Here is a 25,127-nt window from a genome sequence, read left to right as displayed (position 1 = left end):
ACAAGAGAGATCGATGTAGGCGAAAAATGAGGTGGCAAATAGAAAAAGGCGGATGGGATAGGGAGGGAGAAACAGGAGCCATCAAATAGGAATTGGGATAGAAAGGAGGGCGGGAAAGGAGACTGCGGGAGGGAGGGAAAGGACGAAAAGGATGGGAAAGATGGAGGGAGCAGGGCGAGAGGAACGGTGAGTACTTGGTACAGTGTGGGCACTGGAGGAAATCGCCCACGGAGGCCAGGGTGAGGGACCCGGGGAGTCCGCGACGGAGGGGGAGTGAGGAGGAGCCAGGGACAAGGGGGACCGCCGGGGGCGAGGGTGAACCGGGTCTCCCGAGGACGAAAAGGACCCCCCCCCCACCCACGACACACCGAGATGAGCTGTCCAGAGTCGCGGGACCGCGGAGGAGCGCGCCCCCTGCCGTCCGCGCCTCGCCGCCCGAGGGGGCGCCCGCCTCGTGGTCCGCCCGGGGGACCCGGGAGGGGGCGTCGGGGGGCAGGCTGCAGGCCACGCTGCGGGACTGGCCCTGAATCCGACGGAGGGCGGCGGCCCGGGCCGGGGCAGGGGCGGGGGGCGCTCCGATCGCGCGCCCGCCCCCACGCCCTCGCCGCGCCCGCCGCCCCGAGCTCGGTCCACGGGGGGGCCCGCCTCCGGATCCGCGCCGGGAGCCGAGTGGGCAGAGCCGGAGTCGGGGTGGGGGGAGGTGGGGGGAGGTGGTGGGCGGGCGGGCCGGAGGGAGGGGCACCGGTCCCGCCGCTGCCGCTGCCTCCTCGGCGGCCGCAAACTTTCACAAAGCGGCATGTCCGGCCTCATCAATCTCCATTAATAATAGTTGGTTGGGCTGCGGGGGGCGGGCGGGGGTCCCGGGCCGGCCGACTGGCCGGGCCGCTGGGAACGGGCTCTGCGGAGGGAGCGGGAGCCCGGGCGCGGAGGCTGCGGGCGGAGGGAGGAAGTGAAGCGTAATTTGAGGAAGATGGATGAGTCCGGAGGGCGACACCCCCAGCCCGCCCGCTTGCCCGCCCCCTCCCTCCTTATGAGCGAGAGGAGCGCGGCGCCGGAGCCACACAGCGCCGAGCCCGCGCCCCGCCGCCACCTCGGCCCGGGAGCCAGGCAGCCAGCCCGGCGTGCGCGCGCGGGGCGCCCGAGCCGCGGGGGCGCACGGCGGCACCCGGAGGGGAGCGCCCCGGGGCGGCCGCGGCTCCGGGCACCATGCAGCGAGCCGGCGGCGGGGGCGCCCCCGGGGGCAGCGGCGGGGGCGGCAGCGGCGGCGGTGGCGGCGGGGGCCCGGGCACCGCCTTCTCCATCGACTCTCTGATCGGGCCGCCGCCGCCGCGCTCCGGCCACTTGCTGTACACCGGCTACCCCATGTTCATGCCCTACCGGCCCCTCGTGCTGCCGCAGGCGCTGGCTCCCGCGCCGCTGCCCGCCGGCCTCCCGCCCCTCGCCCCGCTTGCCTCCTTCGCCGGCCGCCTGACCAACACCTTCTGCGCGGGGCTGGGCCAGGCCGTGCCCTCGATGGTGGCGCTGACCACCGCGCTGCCCAGCTTCGCGGAGCCACCCGACGCCTTCTACGGGCCCCCGGAGCTCGCCGCCGCCGCCGCCGCCGCCACTGCCGCCCGAAACCACCCCGAGCCGGGCGGCCGACGCCCGGAGGGTGGACTGGACGCCGACGAGCCGCTGCCCGCCCGGGAGAAAGTAGCAGAACCCCCAGTGCCCCCGCCTGCGCACTTCTCCGAGACTTTCCCAAGTCTGCCGGGTAAGTGCCCGGGGCCGGCCAAGTCTCCGGGCGGGAGGCTGGTCCCCCTGGAAGTCCGAGGCGGCAGCCTGCTCTCGGAGCCCCGACACCTGCCCAGAGCCCCCGGAGTCCCGGAGCCCCAGATGCGCCGCCGTTGTGCGGAGCCACCTCCAGGTCCCAGATCCGCCGCCCGCTCTGCCTCCAGAGAGCCTGCAGCCTCGGCTCCGAGACTCGCCCGTGCTCCCGGCCAGACTAGCGGCTTGCCTCCTGGCGGTCTAGTCCTGCCCCGGCTCCCGCGGCTGCTTGCAGAACCTCTTGCTCCTCTGCTGGGAATAGAGAAGCTGCAAGTATGGGATTCCTGGGGACACCAGCCAGACCCCCGGGTGAGGGGGCAGTGGGGCAGCTGTCAGTTCAGTAAGGGCTTCTGCGGAGACGGTGGTATTGACCCCCTGCGGACCCTCGGAACGCAGGGGCAAAGGGAGCGTCTTAAAGTGGTGCTGATGGTGGGGGGACCTGTGTGTCTCTTGGGTGTGGAGGTCGCTTCTGAACTGGCGGATTTACAGTCAGGCCTTGGAGAATCAAGCGAGGGCCTCGCACTGCGGACTGAGGTGGTCTGGGAGGCCGAGAGACAGGCTGAAGGCAGGGCTGAGTGGGGTGTGGCCCCAAGGCCTGGGAGTCCAGAATCCAGCTAAGATCCTGGAACCAGTGAGATTCAGCTAAGAGATTGTTCAGGGATCTCTGATCCTCCATAGGAGAATCACCTCTCAGGAGAGGTGAGGTGTATTCAAACAACCCTGTTTCTAATCAGTCCAAACAGGCCTCCCTGTTGACCTTTAACCCCTAAAAGCTGGAAAAGCTTTTACTCTCCAGAGGCAGATTCAGGTGTGCTGAGACCCCCAGCTTATGCAGTTTGGTGGGTGGGCCCTATTTAAGAAAAACAGGGACTGCTTGCAATGTGGTGTTCTGAGGCTTCAAGTTCTTGAACATCAGGATGAAGCTGCCTCTGCTTAACCGTTCATCACATCCAGTTTAGCAGGTGGAAGGGACCCAGGAGGCTTGGGGGAGGACTCTAGTGGAGACAAGGAGAGCCAGGAGCCCCCTTTGTCCTTCGTCAGGAGAGCTGTTCCTGGGGAGGGGTTCCTGGGCCCTTTCTCAGAGTTGTCCAAAGGGCCAGTACTTCTTCCAGACCCCAAGGGCTGCTCTGCAGTCTGTCTGCCTCTTCCTTCCCCCTTTAGCCCTGGGCATTCTGGCTCTGGGGTACTCAGCTGCTGGTTTTTTGTACCTGGTTGGACCAGGAGGAACCAGTGACTGAAATCTAGGCAGCATCTCCTGGGAAGGATCCAGAGGAAATGATAGAGCAGCAGCTGGAACCTGGGAGGAGATGTCCACAAGATAAGGGGTGGGGGTGGGGAGGAGCCACAGGAGGACAGGAGGAGGGAAGGATTGGTGGGGAGTCCTGAGACAGAAGGGAGAGCCAGGCTGGTGGCGTTGGGGGGTGAAGGGGTTTGGAGGCAGTAGGAGAAGCAGACGCTTGAGGAGCAGATGAGCAGAGCCAGAGGGGAGAGGAAGACGTCCCAGTGGAGGAGAGCAGGGGTGGAGTATCCCCAGGGCATGGGAGACCAAGCAACTCGTCCTGCTCTTCAGGTTCCCCCCTCCGCCCGCTTCTTGTTTTGCCCCATCTGTGCAGTGGGGCCTCTTTTCTGAAGCAGGTAGAATATCGGCAGGAACACCAGGCGTGGAGGTGGGGAAAGCAGAAGGAAAGGACAGAAGAGAAACGCTGAGGAATAGAATAGAGGCGCACAGATGGACTACGCGCCCAGATCGTCCAGAGATGCGAGCACGGAGAGGGCTGCCTGTTGGAAGAGACGGGCAAGGGGTTTCCAGTGCTGGCTCCAGGAAAAGGGGAGCAGCATTTCTGGGCCAGAAGTGTGTGTGTGTGTGCAAGAGTTCTGTCCTGAGAGGACTGGGAAGGAGCTAAATAAATATACTAGTAGGAAAGAGGGGAACGTTTCAACACTAGGAGTAATTTTTTTTTAAGGTTTGTCAGTATTGAGAGTTACAAGAAATGAATTTATATACAGAACGAGAAAGAAAAGAGCTTCCTCACCTAAAGAGAACGTTGGAAGCAGTAAAGGGGATTGTTCGTCGTTCCTGGAGTAACAACAAGGAATTTCTTTGCTAAGAAGGATGAGAAGGAGACCTCCCAGAGGAAGAATTCTGAGAGGTGCTGGAGTGAAGGTCATCCCCCCATTAGGAAGAGAGGCACAGAAAGGGTTCTCAGTGGGGCTTCCGGAGCTGAGCAGGAAGGCGAGATTTCAGATGGCAGGTTCGCAGTTAATGAATGGGAGGGCTTCCTGTGACTGCGGCTTCTTCTCCCTCTTAGTGCAAACTCGCCCTACTCGTCTTCACCTCACTACTCATGTCCACCTTCCCAGTCTTGATTTTTTTTTTCCTCAACAGAGTTGAGAAAAGAAAATAGCAATTCCAGAAACGTTAGACATAAAATGGGTTTGAGGAGTCATGACGCATGGCTCATGCTGAAAGTGGTGGGAAAGCGAACACTCTGCTTGGCAAATTGTATTCGAGTATTTAGTATGAAGTAAAAGAGTTCTTAGAGCGAATAATGGAGTTGGAACCTCATTACAGAAGATTTTGGAGACGGGATGGCATCTTTAAAGTGACAGAGGAGGAATTGCTATTCTACTGTGAATGGGTAACGTGGGTCTGATGTTATTAATTTACATTTGTCTAGTGTCTTACAATTACTATCCATTTAAATGAAATTACAGTGAAGATAGGCCAATTTGGAGGATGGTGAGTGAAGTTCTTTTTCTTGGGAATTAGAAGGACTATTTCTAAAAATTTTGCTGAGAGTTGAGACAGATAGCGCCCTACTAGAATTGATGAGGAAGAAAGCAGAACTTTATTATGATTTGATAGCAGAGTAGAAGCTATATTAGCAGGCAAAGAGAAATACCGTGTACAGAAATAATGGGGGCAGAAAAGATTTGAAAAAGGTACCCTGAAAGCAATTCTAAGTTTGGAGCATGGGAGCAGTCGATGTGGATAACTGGGAGAGATGTCTTAATAGGAGTGATAACAGAATTTTGAACTAGCAGGGAAGATTTAAAAGTATGAATCAACAGAAGCTCCCAGAGCAGTGCCATCTAGCAAGTCATTTATGTCATTAAAATAATTTTCTTAGCCACATTCAAATAGTAAAATAAAACAGGTGAAATTAATTTTTATAATTTATTTAACCCAGCATGTCCAAAATATTATTTCAGCATTACTCAATATAAAAAATTTAATGAGATGTTTGATATCCTCTGTTCACGCTGTCTCTGAAATCCAGTGTTTGTTTCACACATTCAGCACACCTCAAGTTCAAACCAGCCACGTTTCACGTGGTCTGTAGCCTCATGTGGACCATAGCTGACGTATCAAATCTGGAGAATTGTAAGAATGGTCCTGTGAAAGGGATGAGGGGAAAGGAGCTTTGAAACAGGTGGGTAGTGAAGTTGTTGATGTGCTAGGAATATGGAGGGAAGAGACCAGTTGGCCCCAAAAGACATGAAGAAAGAGAGTTCTGCCTTAAGTGGGATGGGCAGAGATGACCTTTCGTGTGAAGGTGTGTGAGCTCTGACTGAGTTATCGAAGCTGACTTGAGAACGTGGAACTCACACATGTCACAGAGAAGATGGGGGAAGTGGATGCTGCGTGCTAGGGAATGATGAAAAGAGCTGTCCATTTGGAAAAATTCAGGAGAAAACTTTCATTTGGAGGCGTTTCAGAGCAGCAATTCATTCAAGGGGGAAAAGGACTGGATTGCCTGAAAACAAATAGTTAAGGATGGTGGATACTCTGTATGTGATTGTTGTGTCGGCAACACAAATAGAGTGCGAGTGTTTTGAAAGATAATGCCACTGCTGAGCGTGGAGAGGGAAAAACCACTTGTGGTTGAGATGGTATGGAAAAGAGAACATGGGGGGACTAACCTGGGAGGGAGATGGCAGGGTAGCGAGCATTCTCTTCTAAAACTAAACAGAAAAAAAATTTGCTAATTTCTGAATAGAGACTGGCAATAATAATGGAAACCGTTCAAGGAGGCTAGCGTGATATCTGAGTGCTGACTGAGGTCAGCCACGCACCTGGCCGTAGCCAGGGAGCGCTGAAGACGACCCATCAGTTAATTTCTGAACAGGTATCCATTATGACTGCCGGAATATATTTACTCACAAGAGGAAAAAACTGGGAAGAATGATGTGACGTGGAATCAGAGACTTCTGTTAGAAACAGGAGGGAGATTTTTCTTGGGAGTGAAGGAGAGCATGTTTTCCTAGAAATTTTGAGGATGAGCGTACAGGGAAAGGGACTGCTCCATTGACATCTACAGAAGGCACATGTTGCATTAACTTCATGTGAGTGAAAATGGACATTTATTTAGGAGTGACGCAGGGATTCAGGTCTCAACTTTGTCAGTCATTAGCTCTACAGCTTCGGCAAGCCACTGAGTTCAATTCAGGAAACATTTGTTGTGTGTCTGTTATGACCTTAGTTTTAAGACACTCTGCGTGTGTGGGTGCTAAGTTGCTTCAGTCCTGTCGGACTCTTTGCAACCCCATGGGCTGTAGGCTTCTCTGTCCACGGGATTCTCCAGGCAAGAATACTGGAGTGGGTTGCCATTCCTTTCTCCAGGCTAGCTTCCCGACCCAGGGATTGAACCCACATCTCCTGCAGCTCCTGCATTGTAGGTGGATTCTTTACTGCTAAGCCACCAGGGAAGCCCTTAAGATGCTATGTTTATCGCTCAGTCATGTTGGACTCTTTGTGACCCCATGGATTTAGCCCCCAGGCTCCTCTGTCCACGGAATTTTCCAGGCAAGAATACTGGAGTGGGTTGCCATTTCCTCCTCCAGGGGATCTTCCCAACCCAGGGATGGAACCCGAGTCTCCTGCATTGCAGGCAGATTCTTGACTGTCTGAGCCGCCAGGGCTTAAGACCCTATAGGTGATTCAAAATCTTATCACTTCTCTAGGCTTCAGTTTCCTCACCTATAATGTAAAAGTTTTAGTTCAGATTATTTTTAACATTCCTTTCAGCTTTATAGAACTAAAAGCTTGGTTTTCTAGCCTCAGAATTTAGAGTCAGACTGTTAACATGGACTCCATGGACCCCTTGTGAGGAAATCTGTTAATTATGGATGTGGAAAAAAAATTTTATGTCTACATTTCTACTAGCTTCTCACTGAAATTTGACACGTCCTGTGATTATGAAGGCCAGAAACCATCGCAGCGTCCACAGTACCTGAGAGTTTTGTCGCCAATAGAGATCGCAGATATTTTCATATAAATTAACAATTTTTGGAGACATATTGTTGTTTAATGAATTGATAAAGAAATGTAAGTGATTGTATCTCAAATCGGAGAAGGCAATGGCAAGCCACTCCAGTACTCTTGCCTAGAAAATCTCATGGACGGAGGAGCTTGGTAGGCTGCAGTCCATGGGGTCGCTACTAGTCGGACATGACTGAGCGACTTCACTTTCGTTTCACTTTCACGCATTGGAGAAGGAAATGGCAACCCACTCCAGTGTTCTTGCCTGGAGAATCCCAGGGGCCGGGGAGCCTGGTGGGCTGCCGTCTATGGGGTCGCACAGAGTCGGACACGACTGAAGCGACTTAGCAGCAGCAGCAGCAGCATATCTCAAATACATTTAAAATATTTGATAACTGTATTTTATATAATTGCTCCCTAATGTAATCCTATGTGTTTTAACTTATGCACAGAAAAGCGCTGTTCTGAGAAGGGGTTCACAGGCTTTTTCTGGCTGCCACCTTTGACCCTGGGTGAGGCAGAGAATGTTATTGGGAGGATTGGAATGGATATTGAGATACCTCGTGCCTCAGTGAGGGCAGCACTTGGGAGGGTTGGAAGAGGAGGGGTCTCTGCTGTTAACTAGGGAACTGGAGATTCTAGAAGTGAAAGTCACTCAGTCATGTCCGACTCTTTGTGACTCCATGGAGTATAAATTCTCCAGGCCAGAATACTGGAGTGGGTAGCCTTTGCCTTCCCCAGGGGACCCTCCCAACCCAGGGATTGAACCCTGGTCTCCCGCATTGCGGGTAGATCCTTTACCATCGGCTGAGCCACCAGGGAAGCCCAAGAATACTGGAGTGGATAGCCTATCCCTTCTTCAGCGGATCTTTCCGACCCAGGAATCGAACCAGGGTCTCCCGTATTGCAGGCAGATTCTTTACCAACTGAGCTATCAGGGAAACCTAGATTCTAAAAGGTTGGGACATAATTCTTATACTCAGTGCAATGGGCTTGAATAGTCTATACTGGGACTAGTGGGGGAGAGGCAGTAATTGGAATGAGGAGGGGCAAATGTTTTAACTGGAAAGGAGGACCGTAATATTCTGAGCCAAGTATTGGCGTTGAGGGTAGTGTTTGAGTGAGAAGCTACAGGCAAGGATATTTGCCTTGGAAATAACAGAGAAAGAAGGATCTTTGCGGTGAAACGGATTAGGAGTTAGGCAGCAGCAATGATATAAGTAGTGGGGTAGATATACAAAAAAGAGAGGCGCTTGAAGAGGAGCAGTGGGAAGAAAAGAACTCCCTGGGAGAGAAGTTTCCCCAGAGGGAATGGTGGGGGCAGGGGTGGGGGGGGGGCGGTTTCCTGCCTCCGAACCAAGGCAGAGTGGAGAGCGCCCTCTTCAGGTGCTGCCGTGGTGATGCAGGAGGTCTGGATTAGGAATGGGAGAGGAGAGGTTGGGGTATTTCACTGACGAAAAGACGCATTCTTCGAGAAAGTTACAGTTTAGAGTCATGTGGAAGAAGTTTTGAAGTGCTCATTGGGAGAGTGAGAGGGAAAAGAGAAGCTTGAATTGGTGTGACAGAGGAGTGACCTTCACGGGTGAATTCAGTTGTGGTCGGAAGGGACAGCACAGCAAGGCAAGTCGTCCGGAGGCAGTGGCTTCCCTCCCTTTCCATCACGGAAGGGAAAGGAATATTCTCCCCGGAGATGAGAGGAGGTGTCTTATTAGAAGCAAAAGGCAGGGTGGGGCCAAGACTAACAGAGATCAGGGTTGTGTGGAGAAAGCACTTTGTGAAAATGAGGGTGGGGGAAACTGAAAACTCCTGAGCTGGGGGCAGTGGGAGATGGATTCCTTGACTGAGAATTATGATAGCTTTTGTTCAGTCGCTCAGTCGTGTCCGACGCTTTGCGACCCCATGGACTGCAGCACGCCAGTCCTTCACTATCTCCCTGTCCCTCACTATCTCCCCGAGTTTGCCCAATCTCCTGTTCATTGAGTTGGTGATGTCATCCAACCTTCTCATTCTCTGTCGTCCCCTTCTCCTCCTGCCTTCAACCTTTCCCAGCATCAGGGTCTTTTCCATTGAGTCAGTTGATCACATCAGGTGGCCAAAGTATTGGAGCTTCAGGTGTTAAAGTAGAAGTCTTAGATAAGCCGGAACTCTATACTGGGAGCAATGGGAAGAGAAGCGATGCAGGTGTTCCAGGAGGGAGGGAGACGAAATTACCCTGAGACTGAAGGTGAGAATCAGTTTGTGTTGGCATGCATGGGTGCTCAGTAAGTCATGCCCAGCGCTTTGTGACCCCGTGGACTGTAGCCCGCCAGGTTCCCCTGTCCAGGGGATTTCCCAGGCAAGAACACTAGAGTGGGTTGCCATGGTCTCCCCCAGGGGATCTTCCTGACCCAGGGACTGAACCAGCTTCTCCCTCTGCTCCTGCATTGGATGGTGGATTCTTTACCACTGAGCCACCTGGAAAGCCCTGGGTTGTGCTGGAATGGATGACAACTATCCTATAAATTATGCACATCCTGGGAGTGTGTAACAGAGGGGTCTTAGCCAAATCACGCCTCTGTGTGTCCCAGCCTCCCCATCAGTAAAATTAGAGGTTTGAATTAGGTAACCTCTAAGGTCACTCCAGCTTGACAGTTCTGTTGTCTGTAAGGATACCTTTCTTAGTGAATTGTTCCCTTTAAAATAGAAAAAAAAAGCTACCACACACACACACACAAAAAGCAAGGGGTCGGCGGGTCAGGGGGGGCAGATTCTACTTCTCAGTGCTGAGTTGTCATGGTCAGTGTCAAGGAGGCAGCACCCGGACTCCCACATCTCAGGATGGAATCAGGGCTGGGCTCTAGGGTGGAAAAGGCTCCATCATCTGTGACCAGGGGTGTGTTACCTGAGTGGAGGCCATGGACAGCAGTCGTACGGAATGAGAAAACCTTTGATAAAAGGGGGTAGATCTTAACTGATCTCCATTAAGAGATCAGTTGTGACCGACTGGATGTCGTGAGGAAGGAAAAAGTGCCCTATGGCGAGTGAGAGACAGAACAGCTGCGCTGTGCGGTCAGCCCCTGGTCCCCTGTGCTATTTCTCCATCAGGGTTTCTAAACGGTAACTTTTATTTGGCTATTTTTTGGCCGCACCAGGTCCTTGTTGCTGCGCCCCAGCTTTCTCTAGTTGCCGTGCACGGGCTTCTCACCGCGGTGACATCTCTCATTGGGGAGCATGGGCTCTAGAGTGCTCGGGCTTCAGTAGTTGTGACTCTTGGGCTCTGGAGCGCAGGCTCAGTAGTTGTGGCCCACGGGCTTAGGTGCCCCGTGGCATGTGGGTTCTTAGTTCTCAGACCAGTGATTGGACCCGTGTCCCCCACACCGACAGGCAGATTCTTAACCGCTGGACCATCGGGGATGTCCCTGGTACAGGATTTATGACAGGGTGACATTGAGTTTCAGTCTCTGTTTCATTCATTGATAACAGAGAGACCGTGCTGCCTGGAGGAACAGACACAGGTTTTGGATACCGATCTCAATTGCTTCTTGGCCTTTTGGCTAAGGTCAAGTGGATACCGATCTCAGCACCACCTCTTTTGTGACCTACAGCAGAAGACTAACCTCTGCAGTCTCTGTTGTCTCACCAGTAAAATAAACGGCAGCAATCCTTACCTCATGGATCTGAAGATTAAATGAGAAGCGGTTTGTCCAGCCTCCTAAAGTAATAGGTGGGCGGGAAATTATCGGTATTGTCCACGTGCTAGAAATGGATGGGGAGCTTTCCTGGGGATTAAGCTGGGAAAGGCATCTTTCCTAGAGGCGGTGATGGGTGACACTCTCTGAACTGGAAAGGACAGATGTTTCTGGGGGTGATGGTAACATAGCCTTGTATCCTGAGGACTTAGTCTACATGGGGCATGCCTGGAGAAAACGCTGCATGCATCTAATGCAGGTAGATTCCAGATTTTCTCTTTGGCTCTTTCTCCCTCTTTTCAGTTTTCCTGTCTTACATGTTGGTGAGAAACTCTGTGTAGACACCTTGTGGACACGGCTGCCCAAAGCATTTCTGCTGCGTCCCAGGGAGCCTGTTCTTCCTTTCTTCCCGTTAAAACAAACGTAAAACCAAAAGCAGCAAACAGATAAACAAAAAACTTTTTTCTTCATCACAATCCCTATTCCCTCATATGTCTTATCTCAGCTTAGTGTTAGGAGCACGGCTATTGGATTAAAATAATTCACACTGGATGGATTAAGGAGGGTTTTTAAAAGTCCAAATAACTTTCAAACTTGTGAAATTTTAGGTGGCACTATTATGAGTAATTTGAGGGATGACCTGGGTATCTTTGGGGGGAAATTATTTTGGATGGGAGAGGTGTGGGAGAGAGGCAGGGGGCTTCCTTTTCCTGGAGTCATGTGATTCCTGTCACTTCTAGTTCCAGCGGTGTCTGTAACCAGAACTCTTTGGGTTGCTTGTGACAACCGTTGCTCAGTTATGTCCAGTTCTTTGCAACCCCACGGAGTGCAGCATGCCAGGCTTTCCTGTCCTTCACTGTCTCCCAGAGTTTGCTCAAACTCATGTCCATTGAGTCGGTGATGCCATCCAACCATCTCATCTTCTGTAGCCCCCTTCTCCTCCTCCCCTCATTCTTTCCCAGCATCAGGGTCTTTTCCAATGAGTTAGCTCTTTTCATCAGGTTGCCAAAGTATTGGAGCTTCAGCTTCAGCATCAGTCCTCCCAGTGAATATTCGGGACATTTCCCTAATTAAACTAAAATGGACATTTATTGATTCATGTGGATCCAAAAATGCAAGCCATGTTGTTGGGTCTTTCTGTCTTGCTCTTGGTCTGGCTCCTCTCTCTGCCTCCACCTCCTTTTCTCCTGGTGAGTGAGAAGGGAGGGCACAAGCTTAAGCCGCCCTCAATTCTTATCATCCCAGGCCGGGACCCCAGTGGAGCACAGCACGTGTGAAGTCCTAAGAAGACTGACTCACTAGCTTGAGTCAAGGCCCCAGGAGATGGTTATGTGTGGATCGGCCAGCTCTAGGTCACTGTCCTTGTGATTGTGAAGGTGGGGAAATGTGACTGACATCCCCACTCCCCTGGGCAGTTGACGGAGAACAACGGCCAAAGAAGGAGGTGCCATGAGTGAACAGGAGGCGCAAGCTGAAAGGAAGGAAAGAATGTTCTTTGAACTCCCTTTCAGTATCAGGGAGGAAAGCCACAGTGAAAGTCCGGCGTGCCACAACTGAGACCCAAGGCAACCAAATGAATAAATAAATATTTGGGGAGAGAAAAACTGTTTCCATCAGTGGGCAGTATTGTTCTTTAAGTGAGAAAATACACTTTTAAATAAAAGAAATAGTGACTGGTAAGGTGATATCATACAAACCAGTAATAATGGAAAAAGCAAACGGGAGAAAGATCAGGTGGGAATTTTGTCTTGGGATTGAGGGGGAAATGGCCTGTTACAGGACAAAGGTGAGATTCGGGGATTGAGGCCTCTCCTGCAGCGATTTAAGGATCATCTCCAAGAATGTTAAGGGAAGGTGTTGAGGATGAGGTGATAAGTGGTCCTAATAAGGACCAGGTCTAAACCTAAACTGGCTTTGATAGGAAGGCTGTTGATCTGATGAAGCATCTGGGGAGGACTTCTCCAAGTGGAGGGAGGAAGACAGTTTACTGGGAAGAGTAGGAAGAGCTGATTGGAGACTTAGGAGAGCAGGGTTCTGGACCAGCTCTGTCCCTAGTGGTGTGACTGGGAAATCATTTAATCTTTTTGAAATTCAGTTTTGTTTCTCCACCTGAAAATAAGGTGCCTAACCTCCCATTACTACCACTGCTAGGTCAGCTCTACTTCAATGAGTTGCCTGAAGATGACCGTACTAAGTGTGATATTGCTTGGGAAGGTTAAAGGTCATGCAAGGGTGCTCTTGGCAATGACCACATTCAGTTCAGTTCAGTCGCTCAGTCGTGTCTGAATCTTTGTGACCCCACGGACTGCAGCACGCCAGGCTTCCCTGTCCATCACCAACTCCCGGAGCTTACTCAAACTCATGTCCATCGTGTCAGTGATGCCATCCAACCATCTCATCCTCTGTCATCCCCTTCTCCTCTTGCCTTCAATCTTTCCCAGCCTCAGGGTCTTTTCCAATGAGGGGCATTAGCATGCCCTGAAAGGAGCTCCAAGCTTGGAGTGGGCAGGTGGTGGTGGGGGAGTCTCTGTGACCTTGTCAGGAAGGTGGGAGGGGCTCTGGACCGCAGTGACACAGAGGAAGTTCTCATGTGGATTTGGAGTAAAGAATGCTGAAGAGTCACGGGGAGAGTGGAGAGAGAGGAAGTGAATATTCGTTATTTTACCTAAAAGTATAGCAAGGAGCAGCAGCATAGCAGGGCATGAACTTAGTGAGGACGAATGAAAGACACACTGAAAGCAAGTCAGTTGCCATGAAGGATGGGAGAAGGTACCGTCTCCAGAAAGAGAAATAATTACAAACTGGGTGTGATGGTAAAATGAAGGTGGTGCACACATGCCTCTTTTTGGGGAGATGACCTGGATTTTTCCCACCTTTTGACCCCACCCTTCTGTATTCAGGAAGCTGGATAGTTGTCCAGAGAGGGGTTTGGGGCATGTGAGGGTTGTTGTTTAGTCGATAAGTCATGTCCAACTCGGTGTGACTCCAGTGACTGTCGCCTGCCAGGCTCTTCTGTCGGTGGGATTCTCCAGGCAAGAATACTGGAGTGGATTGCCATGCCCTCCTCCAGGGGATCTGCGAGTCAGGGATCAAACCTGCACCTCCTGCATTAGCAGGCGGATTCTTCACCCCTGAGCTACCAGGGGAGACCTGCCTGTGAAGGTCGTTGTTCTTTAAATAGAGGGAAGAGAAGCCAGAACTGAGTGTAGTGGGGGAGAGGCTTCTCAGCAAATAATAATGACTTGGTTATATGTCAGCTGGACCAGAGCAGGCCGGGTGAGGGCTGGACGGTGCAGAAGCTCTGTGAGTTCCCGTGGCTGGGGGTCTAAGGTGGTTCTGCATCCTGGGGGCTCTTCTGCCTCATGACCCAGGCCTGTCATCCTCGCTGACCTTGGCGGCCATAGACTCCTGTCTAGGTGGTATGAGCCTGGTGGTATTTGTTCTTCCTACTGGAGAACACCTACCACGGGGGTCTCTGGCCCCAAGTTAGAGCTTCTTGTCCTCTCCCAAGGAAGATTCATTGCAAGGGTGCCCCTGAAGCCTGCATGCTGCTCTCTGCAGAGGGACAATGCCCCTGGAGTGGACCCTACAAGTAATCGTGGTTCAAACCATGTGATTTCTGCTTTTCAGGACAATAGCATCTACCAGGAGGACTTGATGTTTCCTAATAACAAGCTGCCCCACTGCCATTTCCCCTGGATAGATAAACAAAGGCTGCCCACAGGGAACAAGCTGGAAACAGTGTACGCATTTAAAAATTTTTTATTTTATATTGGGTATAGTTGATTTACAATGTTGCGTTAGTTTCAGGTAAACAGCAAAGTGATTTACTTATCCATTCAGTTCCGTCGCTCAGTCGTGTCAGACTCTTTGTGACTCCATGGACTGCAGCACGCCAGGCTTCCCTGTCTTTCACCATCTCCCAGAGCTTGCTCAGACTCATGTCCATCGAGTCGGTGATTCCATCCAACCATTTCATCCTCTGTCGTCCCCTTCTCCTCCTGCCTTCAATCTTTCCCAGCATCAGAGTCTTTTCCAATGAGTCAACTCTTCACATCAGGTGATCAAAGTATTGAAGCTTCAGCATCAGTCTGTCCAACGAATATTCAGGACTGATTTCCTTTAGGATTGATTGGTTTGATCTCTTTGCAGTCTGTGGGACTCTCAAGAGTCTTCTCCAACACCACAGTTTAAAAGCATCAATTCTTCGGCACTCAGCTTTCTTTATAGTCCAACTTTCACATCCATACATGACTACTGGAAAAACCACAGCTTTGACTAGGTGGACATTTGTTGGCAAAGTAATATCTCTGCTTTTTAATAAGCTACGTAGGTTGGTCATAGCTTTTCTTCCAAGGAGCAAGCATCTTTTAATTTCATGGCTTAGGTCACCATCTGCAGTGATTTTGGAGCCCAAGAAAATAAAGACTCTCACTATTTCCATTGTTTCCCCATCTATTTGCCATGAAGTGATGGGACCAGATGCCGTGATCTTAGTTTTCTGAATGTTGAGTTTTAAGCCAACTTTTCACTCTCCTCTTTCACTTTCATCAAGAGGTTCTTTAGTTCTTTGCTTTCTGCCATAAGGGTGGTGTCATCTGCATATCTGAGGTTATTCGTATTTCTCCCAGCAATCTTGATTCCAGCTTGTGCTTCATCCAGCCCGGCATTTCTCATGATGTACTCTGCGTGTAAGTTAAGTAAGCAGGGTGACAGTATACAGCCTTGATGTACTCCTTTCCCGATTTGGAACCAGTCTGTTTTTCCATGTCCAGTTCTGTGTCCAAGTTTAATTATACATATACATAAATCTTCTTCCCTGCTGGCTCAGCTGGTAAAGAATCTGCCTGACCTGGGTTCGATCCTTGGATTTGGAAGATCCCCTGGAGAGGTGCTACCCACTCCAGTATTCTGGCCTAGAGAATTCCATGGACTGTACAGTCCATGGGGTCGCAAAGAGTTGGACACGACTGAGCGATTTTCACTTCAGTTCACATGCATAAATCTATTCTTCTAAAGATTCTTTTCTCATATAGGTAATTAGAGTATTGAGTAGATGTCCCTGTGCTATGCAGTAGGTGTTTATTGATTATTTTACATATAGGTCAATGTTCTCTTATATAACCAGTAATGTCACTTTTAATCACAAAGGACAGAGCTTCTCTGTTTGGCCATCCTACCTAGCACAGCCAGATTGTTCCCAATGAAACACTTTTCCTTCTGCCCCAAATTTTCTCACCAAGATGATTATTTCCCATGGAAAATTCTTCACGATGTTTTATTGATCAAATTTTTTGGTTCACATCAGCCAGCTATACAGCATCTGCAGTTAGAAATTTACTTTCATGGACAGTTTATCCACCAGGTTCAATTATTCTCAATCAAATTTTGCAAATAGAAATTTTATCAACAAGATGTGCTTCTTGTCAGGTTTTAGTCAAAACCATTTTTATATGTGCAATTTTTGTTTTGAGTGTGCTTGCTATTGGTATGGAGAAGGCAATGGCACCCCACTCCAGTACTCTTGCCTGGAAAATCCCATGGATGGAGGAGCCTGGTAGGCTGTAGTCCATGGGGTCGCGAAGAGTCGGACACGACTGAGTGACTTCACTTTCACTTTTCACTTTCATGCATTGGAGAAGGAAATGGCAACCCACTCCAGTGTTCTTGCCTGGAGAATCCCAGGGACGGGGGAGCCTGGTGGGCTGCCGTCTATGGGGTCGCACAGAGTCGGACACAACTGAAGCAACTTAGCAGTAGCAGCTATTTGGTATGTATTATGAATTCAATAAGAGTTTGCATTAATTTTTTAGCTAACTCATGAGAAACTAGTAAGGCTGTTCCAGGATTGCTATGTTGTAAAGGACCGGACTGCTCTGTTGCTCAGCCAGTCCTTCAGAATACGTTTCGGTCACTTTGGGTCTTGAGTTCTAAAATGCTCCTGGCGCTGGTGGAGCTAAGAGCAAATGGCTGGGCTCCAAATCCATCAGTGTTTAGAGTGTAGCATCTGTTGGGTTTTTGTTTTTTTTTGGAAGGCTTTTTACTCTCTCCCCCTGCAACTCCCCGATTTTTTTTTTTTTTTTTCTATTTTCTCCCTAAACTTTTCAGCCCTTTCAGTTTCTCTGACTGATCATCTGATTCTTCTGCCCCTGGTTGCCTGCCCCGCCTCCCCAGCCTCGCTCACTGTCCCAGACCCTTTCCTCTGAGAGCTAACAGTATTTTCCCTTCTCTGTCGCTTTCTTCTATTTCCCTGCCATCTCCTTCCAAGAGTTGCTTATCAGACCCCTCAATGTCATGATTATAAAGGCTCAGAGAAAAACTCTTCCCCTTCCCCAACCCCTCACTACGCAGAATCCCGCCGGGATCAAGTAACCAAGAGAGGTTGTGAACCTGTGCTTCCTGTATGGCTTTAAAAGCAGCCCTGGGGGTCGCCTGCTCGTGTGGGCTCGACTTTCACGGAATCTGTGTGAAGACAGAGCGATGGATGATGTGATCTCAGGAGGGCCCTGCCAGATCGGGAACCTGGGAACGTCATCTCAGTCATCATCAATTTAGATTTATTGGACACCCCCTGGGTGCTTAGAGCTGTGCTAAATGATTTCATCCTTCAAGCCCTGAATCCTAGTTTCTGCCTTTTTGTAGCAGCTGGTTAAAGTAGTGTAGTACTGGGCTGGGTTTTAACAAGCTTTTTTTTTTCTGTTGTTGTTTACTGCAAGCCATGTTTTAAAAATTAGAAATTAAAAGAGGATTTAATAATGATGTTGGGGGTTGCCCTTGATTTCCTTTAGCATAAGATCCTGTCGTTCCCACCCCACACAAATTCCTTTCCAGCGACTCTGAGATCAGAGGGCCTAGGGCTTCCCTTGTGGCTCAGCTGGTAAAGAATCTGCCTGCAGTGTGGGAGACGTGGGTTCGATCCCTGGGTTGGAAAGATCCCCTGGAGAAGGGAAAGGCTACCCACTCCAGTATTCTGGCCTGGAGAATTCCATGGACTGTATAGTCCATGGGGTGGCAAATAGTCAGACACAACTGAGTGACTTTCACTTTTCACTTTCACTGGAAAGTGGGGAGAATAATATTTATGGAGAGGATGTCTTATGTCTGGAGTTGGGCTGGAGAAACAGGGTTGTCGGGAATATTTTAGGGGAGGCTTGAGAAAGGAGGGACAGAGAGGGAGAATCAGAAAGTGCTCTGGAGTAGTTTCTTTCTTTCAGTCAACAAATACTTATCCAGGACTTCCCTGGTGGTCCCATTGCAGAGGGCCTGGGTTTGATCCCTAGTCAGGGAACTAGATCCCTCATGTCACAACTAATTCCGGTGCAGCCAAATAAAAATACATTTAAAAAGGAGGTATTTTCTCAGTGCCTGCTCTGTTCAGGTAGCTTTCTAGATGCTGAGAATATAGCAGGGAAATATATATATAATATATGTATATAAATCTCTACCTTCCTGGAAAGTGAAAGAAAGTGAAAGTCACTCAGTCGTGTCCAACTCTCTGCAACCCCATGGACTATTCTCCAGGCCAGAATACTGGAGTGGGTAGCCTTTCCCTTCTCCAGGGGATCTTCCCACCACAGATCGAACCCAGGGCTCCCTCATTGCAGGCAGATTCTTTCCCAGCTGAGCCACCAGGGAAGCCCAAGAATACTGGAGTGGGTAGCCTATCCGTTCTCCAGGGGATCTTCCCAACCCAGCAATCGAACCGGGGTCTCCTGCATTGCAGACGGATTCTTTACTAGCTGACCTACTAGGGAAGCCCACCTTCATGGAACTTAACGTTTTAGTAGGAAGAGACAGCCAATAAAACAGTTCATTTTGCAGTGGCAATGGCCCCTGAGGCCCTGCGCCCAGGGAGGGCTCCCACACTCCCAGGGAACGTCAAGGCAACCTCCACACGGCTGTTCCGTCACGTTTGCTCTGCAGGAGAGAGCTCGTGAGCCTAGGTCTGTCTGCACTGTGCTTGGATCCTGCGGGGAGAACACCCTGGGTGCCCACCTGGATCCCGGGCCTAGGGGCCAAAATGGCATTTTTCTCCCGGGGAGCCCTAACGTGGGGCAGCCCAGCAACTGCTTGCAAAGGCATCCCGTTGCTATTTGCTTCCTTCTGCCAGAGCTAGCTTTGCTCCCCGCTTTGGCATTTGGCAAGCCAGGGGCCGGTCCGCCACTCCTCGCCGGGGGCCCATGGGAGGTGCCAGGTGCCCTTGAGCCAGGTGACCCCAGCATGGCACCCGGCCCCATCAGATGCACTCCCGCAGCCTCCTTCCCCATGGGCAGGACCGCGCTGACCTAGGAATGTGTTTGCAAGCCTCGCAGAGTGCCGGCTGACACGCGGCCCTGACTCAGGAACTGAGGCCCTGGGAGCAGGCCCGGAGGTCTGGCGTCTGAGGAGCCACATACTTGCTGCGCGATAGAGGCCTGAAAACCCAATAAAAATAAATGAATAAAGTTGGTTACGTATACCATAGCAACAAGTAAAGCAGAGAAGGGAGATGGGAAGCATAGGGAGTTTTGATTTTAAAAAGGAAGATCGGGTAAGGTCTCATTGATAAAGACCTGAAGGAGATAGGGAATAAGCCAGTGCCAGAATCTAGGTGAAGAATCTAGTATTCCAAACAGAATAACCCATGGGAAGGGGTGGGAGGGGCAGAACAGGAGAAAACGTTGATGAACTAGCAAGAGAGGAGAGTGACTTGGGCTAGTTGGACCCAGAGGAGGTGATGAGAAGTCAGTTGGGCTGCGGCTCTACTGAGATTTGCTGGTGGGCTGGTCACTGGTGGTGGGAGTGAAGGTCTGGTCTGAATAATGGGGGTGGGTGGGGGGAGTTAGCACTACCTGAGATGGAAAGAGAGGGGGGGGTTCAGACCGGGAGAAGCTGACTCTGAAGAAGGTCCAGGAGTCCAGTTTGGGACACCGGATGTTACACTTGCGTTCTGGGGAGGTGGGGATGGCCTGGGAAAGGGCCCCTAATGACATGAAATGAGGACCCAGGGATGTGAATCTTGCAGAAATTAAACCAATTTTGGATCGGGATGAAGGCAGGGAGAAAGCCCAGGGTGCTGGGAGGTGAGCCCCGAGAGGCAGGTCATGGATGGGCGCAGGTGGGTGAAGTTGGGTGGGCTGTCAGAGAACCAAGCCCACCTTCGAGGGGAGCAGTAAGGCCTGGGTGAGGCTGTCAGGGGGTGTGCCACGTGGGCTTTGAGATGGTGGATGAAGGCCGGAAGCCCTCCAGGAAGAGACAGGGCCCGGGAATGACACCACCGGAGGAGGGGTGGAAACGTGCGGGGACTGGGATGGGGTGGGTGAGCCGGGAGAGGCTGTATCGTGGCCTCTAAGGAGAATGTAAACGTGGTTCCTGAGCAAAAGGAACAGGTGCGGACAGCATCCGTTCAGGACAGCTCTGGGGTGGAGGAAGGGAGCGGAAAGTGAGCGGGCCGGTGCGGGGGCGCAGGGGGATGGCAGGGGTGAGAGAGTAGGGCCGGCCCCGCGGGGAGCATGGAGCTGCTCCAGCTCGCGCATGCGTGCGCGCACTCGGCCGTCTAGGAATCATTTCGCGGGGTCACCTTCTCGACCTCGGAGTGTGCGTGCGACACATGGGGTGATGTGCACACATGCGCCCCCACCTGTACATTGCGAGCTCCTCTGGCGAGGGGCTGACTGTTCAGTTGACGGGTTAATCTGTTTTCTTCTCGTTCTCCTTTCTACCGGTAGGTTTTCTTTTTGATTTTTTGTGGTTCCCCTGTTGATTGGTCCTTTGGGCAGAAAACAAGGGATTTTGTAAAACTCAAACACTAAAAGACACTTGTCATGGCTTATCTGTGGTTCCGATAAAAATGTCCCTATGATGCAACCAACGATGGAATTAAGCTTTAGAATTATGTATGGGTTAAAATGTTTATATGCCTGTGATTACAAATAACCAGCAGCCTACTGAGTCAGAATCTCTCTTTCCCCCTTTTCCTCTCTGTATTCCCTCCCCAGCTGCACTTCTATTTCTTCCTCTGCTTCCCGTGTTCCCTCCGGTTCTCAGCTGACACTGAACTCAGGGTCCCCGGGATTCTGAACTTGGGCAGAAAGCAGCTGTTGATGCTTCTCACTGGCTTGGCTGGGACAGAGGGAAGGTGGAAAAGAGATGGCATCTTTTTTTTTTTTTGAGATGGCATCTTCTTAAAATGAAGGCTGGAAAGGGTCCTGGGGGAGCTGCGTGATTGGAAGAAAAACCTGGCCATCAAGAATGTGGTGTGTGTGGTGGGAGGGCTCCCCGGTCTAGGCTGGATGGTCTGGTTACAGAGAATTGGTGAGGTGGGGGTACAGACACCTCCTGACTCTCGGGTCCTTGGGTAACACTTCCTAGATCCCAGTTTGGGGCAGGAGGGAATCACATGACCCTGAAGTTTCCATCTGGAAACAAGATGCCAAGATTCCCAGCTCCAGGAAAGAGGGAAGGAAGGGGGGCGGACCAGAGGGGCTCGCGTGGCTCTTCCCATGAGGCCAAGTGAGGAGCCCGGGAGGAGAACAGAAGCGGCCTCCTCTCTGTCCTGCAAAAGTGAATCCTCCTGCATTCTCACTCCTGCCTGTAGTAACTGAAAGGATCCCGAGCCCGGCTCCAGCTGTTTCCTCACCATGAGCAGCTGCAGGGTCTGGGCTTGGAGGGGCGGTTCGTGAGTGGGGAGCCCTTCACTGGGGTCTAGAGAGAGCCGGGGAGGTAGCAGGTAGGGAAATGAGGTTGAGGGGTGGGGGCCGAGGCATCCGGGTCCTAGGAATGGGGCCCTCTTGATGGATGCCTCCCTCACGTTGCCCGAGTGAAGTCTGTGCTGGTTAATACCTTTCTTCCCATCTCTCTGTCCTCCCAAACCTCTTCCCACTCTGCCCTGCCTGTGTGCCTCCTGTCTTATCCCCTCCATGTCTGTCTGTCCTCCGGCTGGCACGCTCTCCACGCCTGGCCCGGTTCCATGTGCCACCTCCAACCTGTCTGCCTTCTCCTCGCCTCCCCCTCAACCCGATCCCACCCCGACCCCACCCTGTTGGCCCCCACTCCCTGCAGCAGAGGGGAAGGTGTACAGCTCCGATGAGGAAAAGCTGGAGGCACCCGCAGGAGACCCGGCAGGCAGTGAGCAGGAGGAAGAGGGCTCGGGCGCGGACAGTGAGGATGACGGCTTTCTGGACAGTTCTGCTGGGGGCCCCGGGGCCCTCCTGGGACCTAAACCAAAGCTGAAGGGCGGCCTGGGGACCTCAGTGGAGGAGGGGGCACCCTCGACAGGAGTCCCGGCCCCCGGGGGCAAGAGCCGGAGGCGCCGCACGGCCTTCACCAGCGAGCAGCTCCTGGAGCTGGAGAAGGAGTTCCACTGCAAGAAGTACCTCTCGCTGACCGAGCGCTCCCAGATCGCGCACGCCCTCAAGCTCAGCGAGGTGCAGGTCAAGATCTGGTTTCAGAACCGGCGGGCCAAGTGGAAGCGCATCAAAGCTGGGAACGTGAGCAGCCGCTCTGGGGAGCCCGTGAGAAACCCCAAGATCGTGGTCCCCATACCCGTGCACGTCAACAGGTTTGCCGTGAGGAGCCAGCACCAACAGATGGAGCAGGGGGCCCGGCCCTGAGGGGCCCCCGGGAGGCACGGGTCTGCGCGGACACTGGACTGGGCTCTGGGGACCACAGGGGCCCCTGCCACGGTCCTGCCCTTGGATGGGGCTCTGTCAGCAATTGGCACAGCTCTGGGGGACCCTCCTGGCAACCTGAGATGCGGACCCTTTTTGGGTCCTGGGCCATGCCGGAGGCCCCAGGCCTGGACTTCAGGGGTTCTCACTGTTGAGGAGCTGCTGGGACTAAAAGGGGGCTCCTTGGGCCTGCAGGGTGCCCCTTCCTTCAACTGATGCCCTAGAGTCGCTTCTGAGGGGCGGGAGGCAGCCAGGGTGAGACCTGCCAAGCTGGTCACAGCTCCTTATTTATTTTGTGTACAGTTTGTATATATGGAGCTCTCTGCCTCAGTCTGTGTCTTCCAGAGGGACTGGGGAGGTCGTGTCTCCTCCAGCCTCAGTTTAACCTCCCAGCCCCAGGGCGGGCACCGCCTTGCCGGTCTACAGCGCAGGACATGCAAACAAGCAAAAGTTGGAACTCCTGCTGCCCTCCTAGGGACCCTCTCAGCACTCACCATCTCCCCCATGTAACCTACCTCTGCTTCTGTCCTTTCCCGCTGCATCACTGCCCACTGTTCCCGCCTCCAGATCTCACGCTCCTAACAGGCACCGCTGCTTCAGGGTAGAGGACTCACTCGCTTTTGAATTGAGAGGAAGTGAAGTGCTGGAGCCCAGGTTCTTAGGGGGCGGTACGTCCAGGGCATGTCTGACTAGGTGGAGGCCATGAGTCCTGTGAGGGCCCGGGTCAGGCCAGGGGCTCACCCTCGTCACCTGGGAGCCCAACCATCATAAATCGTCTTCTGCGCAGAGGACTAGGCAGCTCAGGCCCTGTCTGCTGTTCTCTGACATTCCAGACCTGAGGGCCTGGAGCGGAAGACCCACACCAGTCCTCTGTGCTTACAGCACTGGGGGTGGTCTCCCCTCCCACCCGCCCTGCCCCGTTTGCAAAGCTTGGGACCCCAGGTCCTCCTCCGTTTGAGAGGGCCCACTGCAGAGTGCAGGAGGCAGGAATGCGCGTCTGGTGGTTCTGGGAGGGTGTGTGCTGTGGGGGAAGCTACAGAGATAGGAGTTAAAGGCTTCGGGTTGGGAATTCTGCGACCAAATTAAGGAACAGCATTAGCGGCGGACAAAGGAGACAGACAGACATGAGGCTTCAGGGACACCCTCAGGGCACAGGGCAGACCAGGAGGGAACGAGACAAGCTGAAGCTGTCGGCCGCTTCCCCGCCTTCGCAAGACGGGTTGACATCCTGTACCCAGAGAAACTGGCTGCAGCTGCTGTCACGGTTACCGGGCCCGCCTGGGAAGAAACAGGACCTGCTCTCTTCCTGAGCCACTGAGATTAAAAGGCTCTGCGGGAGGCAGGTGAGCAAGGGGAGGGAAGGGCAGCCCCAGCCAGCCCTGGCCAGCCTCCTCACTGCTCCAGGGCAGGGTGCTGTGGGTCCTGGCTCCGGGCTGGTCAGCCATCTAGTTGCTCACACGTGCACTACCCGCCTCTCCCAATGGGACTGTGACAGCCCTTCCCTCCCAGCGGCTCTGGCAGCCAGAATGAAGGGACCCTGGAGCTGTGGTTGGTCTTGAGCCACGGCGGCACAGCGCCCGGGCTGGGACACACATCCAGTGTCTTCTCTCTTCTTTGGCTAAATTCCAGGAAGGCTGGAGGCCAGGAAAAATGTAATCCAGGCGAGCCCCACCCTGATCTAGATCAAGGCTGTCTGAAACCTTAGACTCACCCACAGAGGGAACCTACAGGGTGAGATTCTTTTTAGGAGAGAAGTCAGGCATAGAGAGATCAAGGATCCCAGGAGATGTTGTCACCTTGCTCTCAGGAATCCTGTCCAGCAGGTCTAATGAGGGCAGGAGCAGAGGCCCTCAGGCTCTGTGCCCCTGCCCTGGGGCTGGGGGCGAGTGGTGGGCAAGAACTGGCAAAGCCAAGGCTTTTTTTATTTTTTCCTGGCTTTGCCTCTGCAGCCTCCTGAACTATACCAGGCAGTTATTCACCCTCTCAAGCGGCTTCTTTTCCTTAGGGAACCTAAGGAGATGATTATGGCTAGCATTTTTCTAAGCCCAGGAACCCAATCTTACACGTACCCATAGCTCTGTCTCTATTCTGCCCTTATCTTTGCTTAAGGTGTTTATCCGCCTTGCGAAAGGGGCTGTGGATGAAGAAAATAAAATCCGGTTTTCTCTCTGAATAGCTTTACTTGGTTAATTTCCCCCTGGCAGGCACCCACGCAGAGCCCGCCAGCCTGCCACACCCACCGCGCACACAGGCCATCGGCAGGGTGGCGGCAAGCGCCCTCAAGAGCGGGGACCCTAACCTGGCAAGTTCTTCAAGAGCACACGCAGAGGTTTTCTCCAGGTCGTCTTTCTAGCGAGACTAAGGGACAGTCCGAGGGATAAGCAGGGGCCCCGGGTCCTGCCTCTGGCTTGGCGGGGAGGCTGGGGGCAGTCCAGGGGGCCTTCCTGCCATCGGCGATGTGTCTCTTCCCCTGACACAAGCCCCCCTTGTCCCATCACATCCTCAGACTCTCCCGGGCGCTGACCCCCTGCACGTCTGGCTGTGGGGCTGGTTCCCTGACGACTCCTGCCCTCTCTGTGGGTGACCTTGGGCCAGCACAGGCGTGGCGTTAATAAGGCTACTTGCCAGCATACGGATGAAAACAAGGACACCAACAGGAAACCTCCGTGAGGGTGATGGGGGAGCGGCGGGGAGCTTCCAGTGGGAAGCACAGGGCCAGTCTCCCCTCCTGGGGCGGCTGAC

General features: G+C 52.6%; 1 protein-coding gene and 1 long non-coding RNA gene across 2 annotated transcripts; both read left to right on the top strand.

The window, feature by feature from the left end:
- The first annotated feature begins 1,206 nt into the window (after window positions 1-1,206).
- Window positions 1,207-25,125, top strand: GBX1 (gastrulation brain homeobox 1). The gene is made up of 2 exons (XM_055589425.1): window positions 1,207-1,753; window positions 21,781-25,125. The coding sequence occupies exons 1-2, from the start codon at window positions 1,207-1,209 to the stop codon at window positions 22,326-22,328; spliced, it is 1,095 nt and encodes a 364-aa protein (XP_055445400.1). The 3' UTR covers window positions 22,329-25,125.
- LOC129659669 (uncharacterized) lies at window positions 8,481-17,760 on the top strand. Its single transcript, XR_008718172.1, has 3 exons — window positions 8,481-9,293; window positions 14,368-14,480; window positions 17,089-17,760. It is a non-coding gene; the product is annotated as an uncharacterized LOC129659669 (long non-coding RNA).
- Window positions 25,126-25,127: the final 2 nt, after the last annotated feature.

The sequence above is a fragment of the Bubalus kerabau genome, chromosome 8 (genome assembly GCF_029407905.1).
Source record: "Bubalus kerabau isolate K-KA32 ecotype Philippines breed swamp buffalo chromosome 8, PCC_UOA_SB_1v2, whole genome shotgun sequence".
NCBI lineage: Eukaryota > Metazoa > Chordata > Mammalia > Artiodactyla > Bovidae > Bubalus > Bubalus kerabau.
This window is presented reverse-complemented; position numbering and strand designations above follow the sequence as displayed.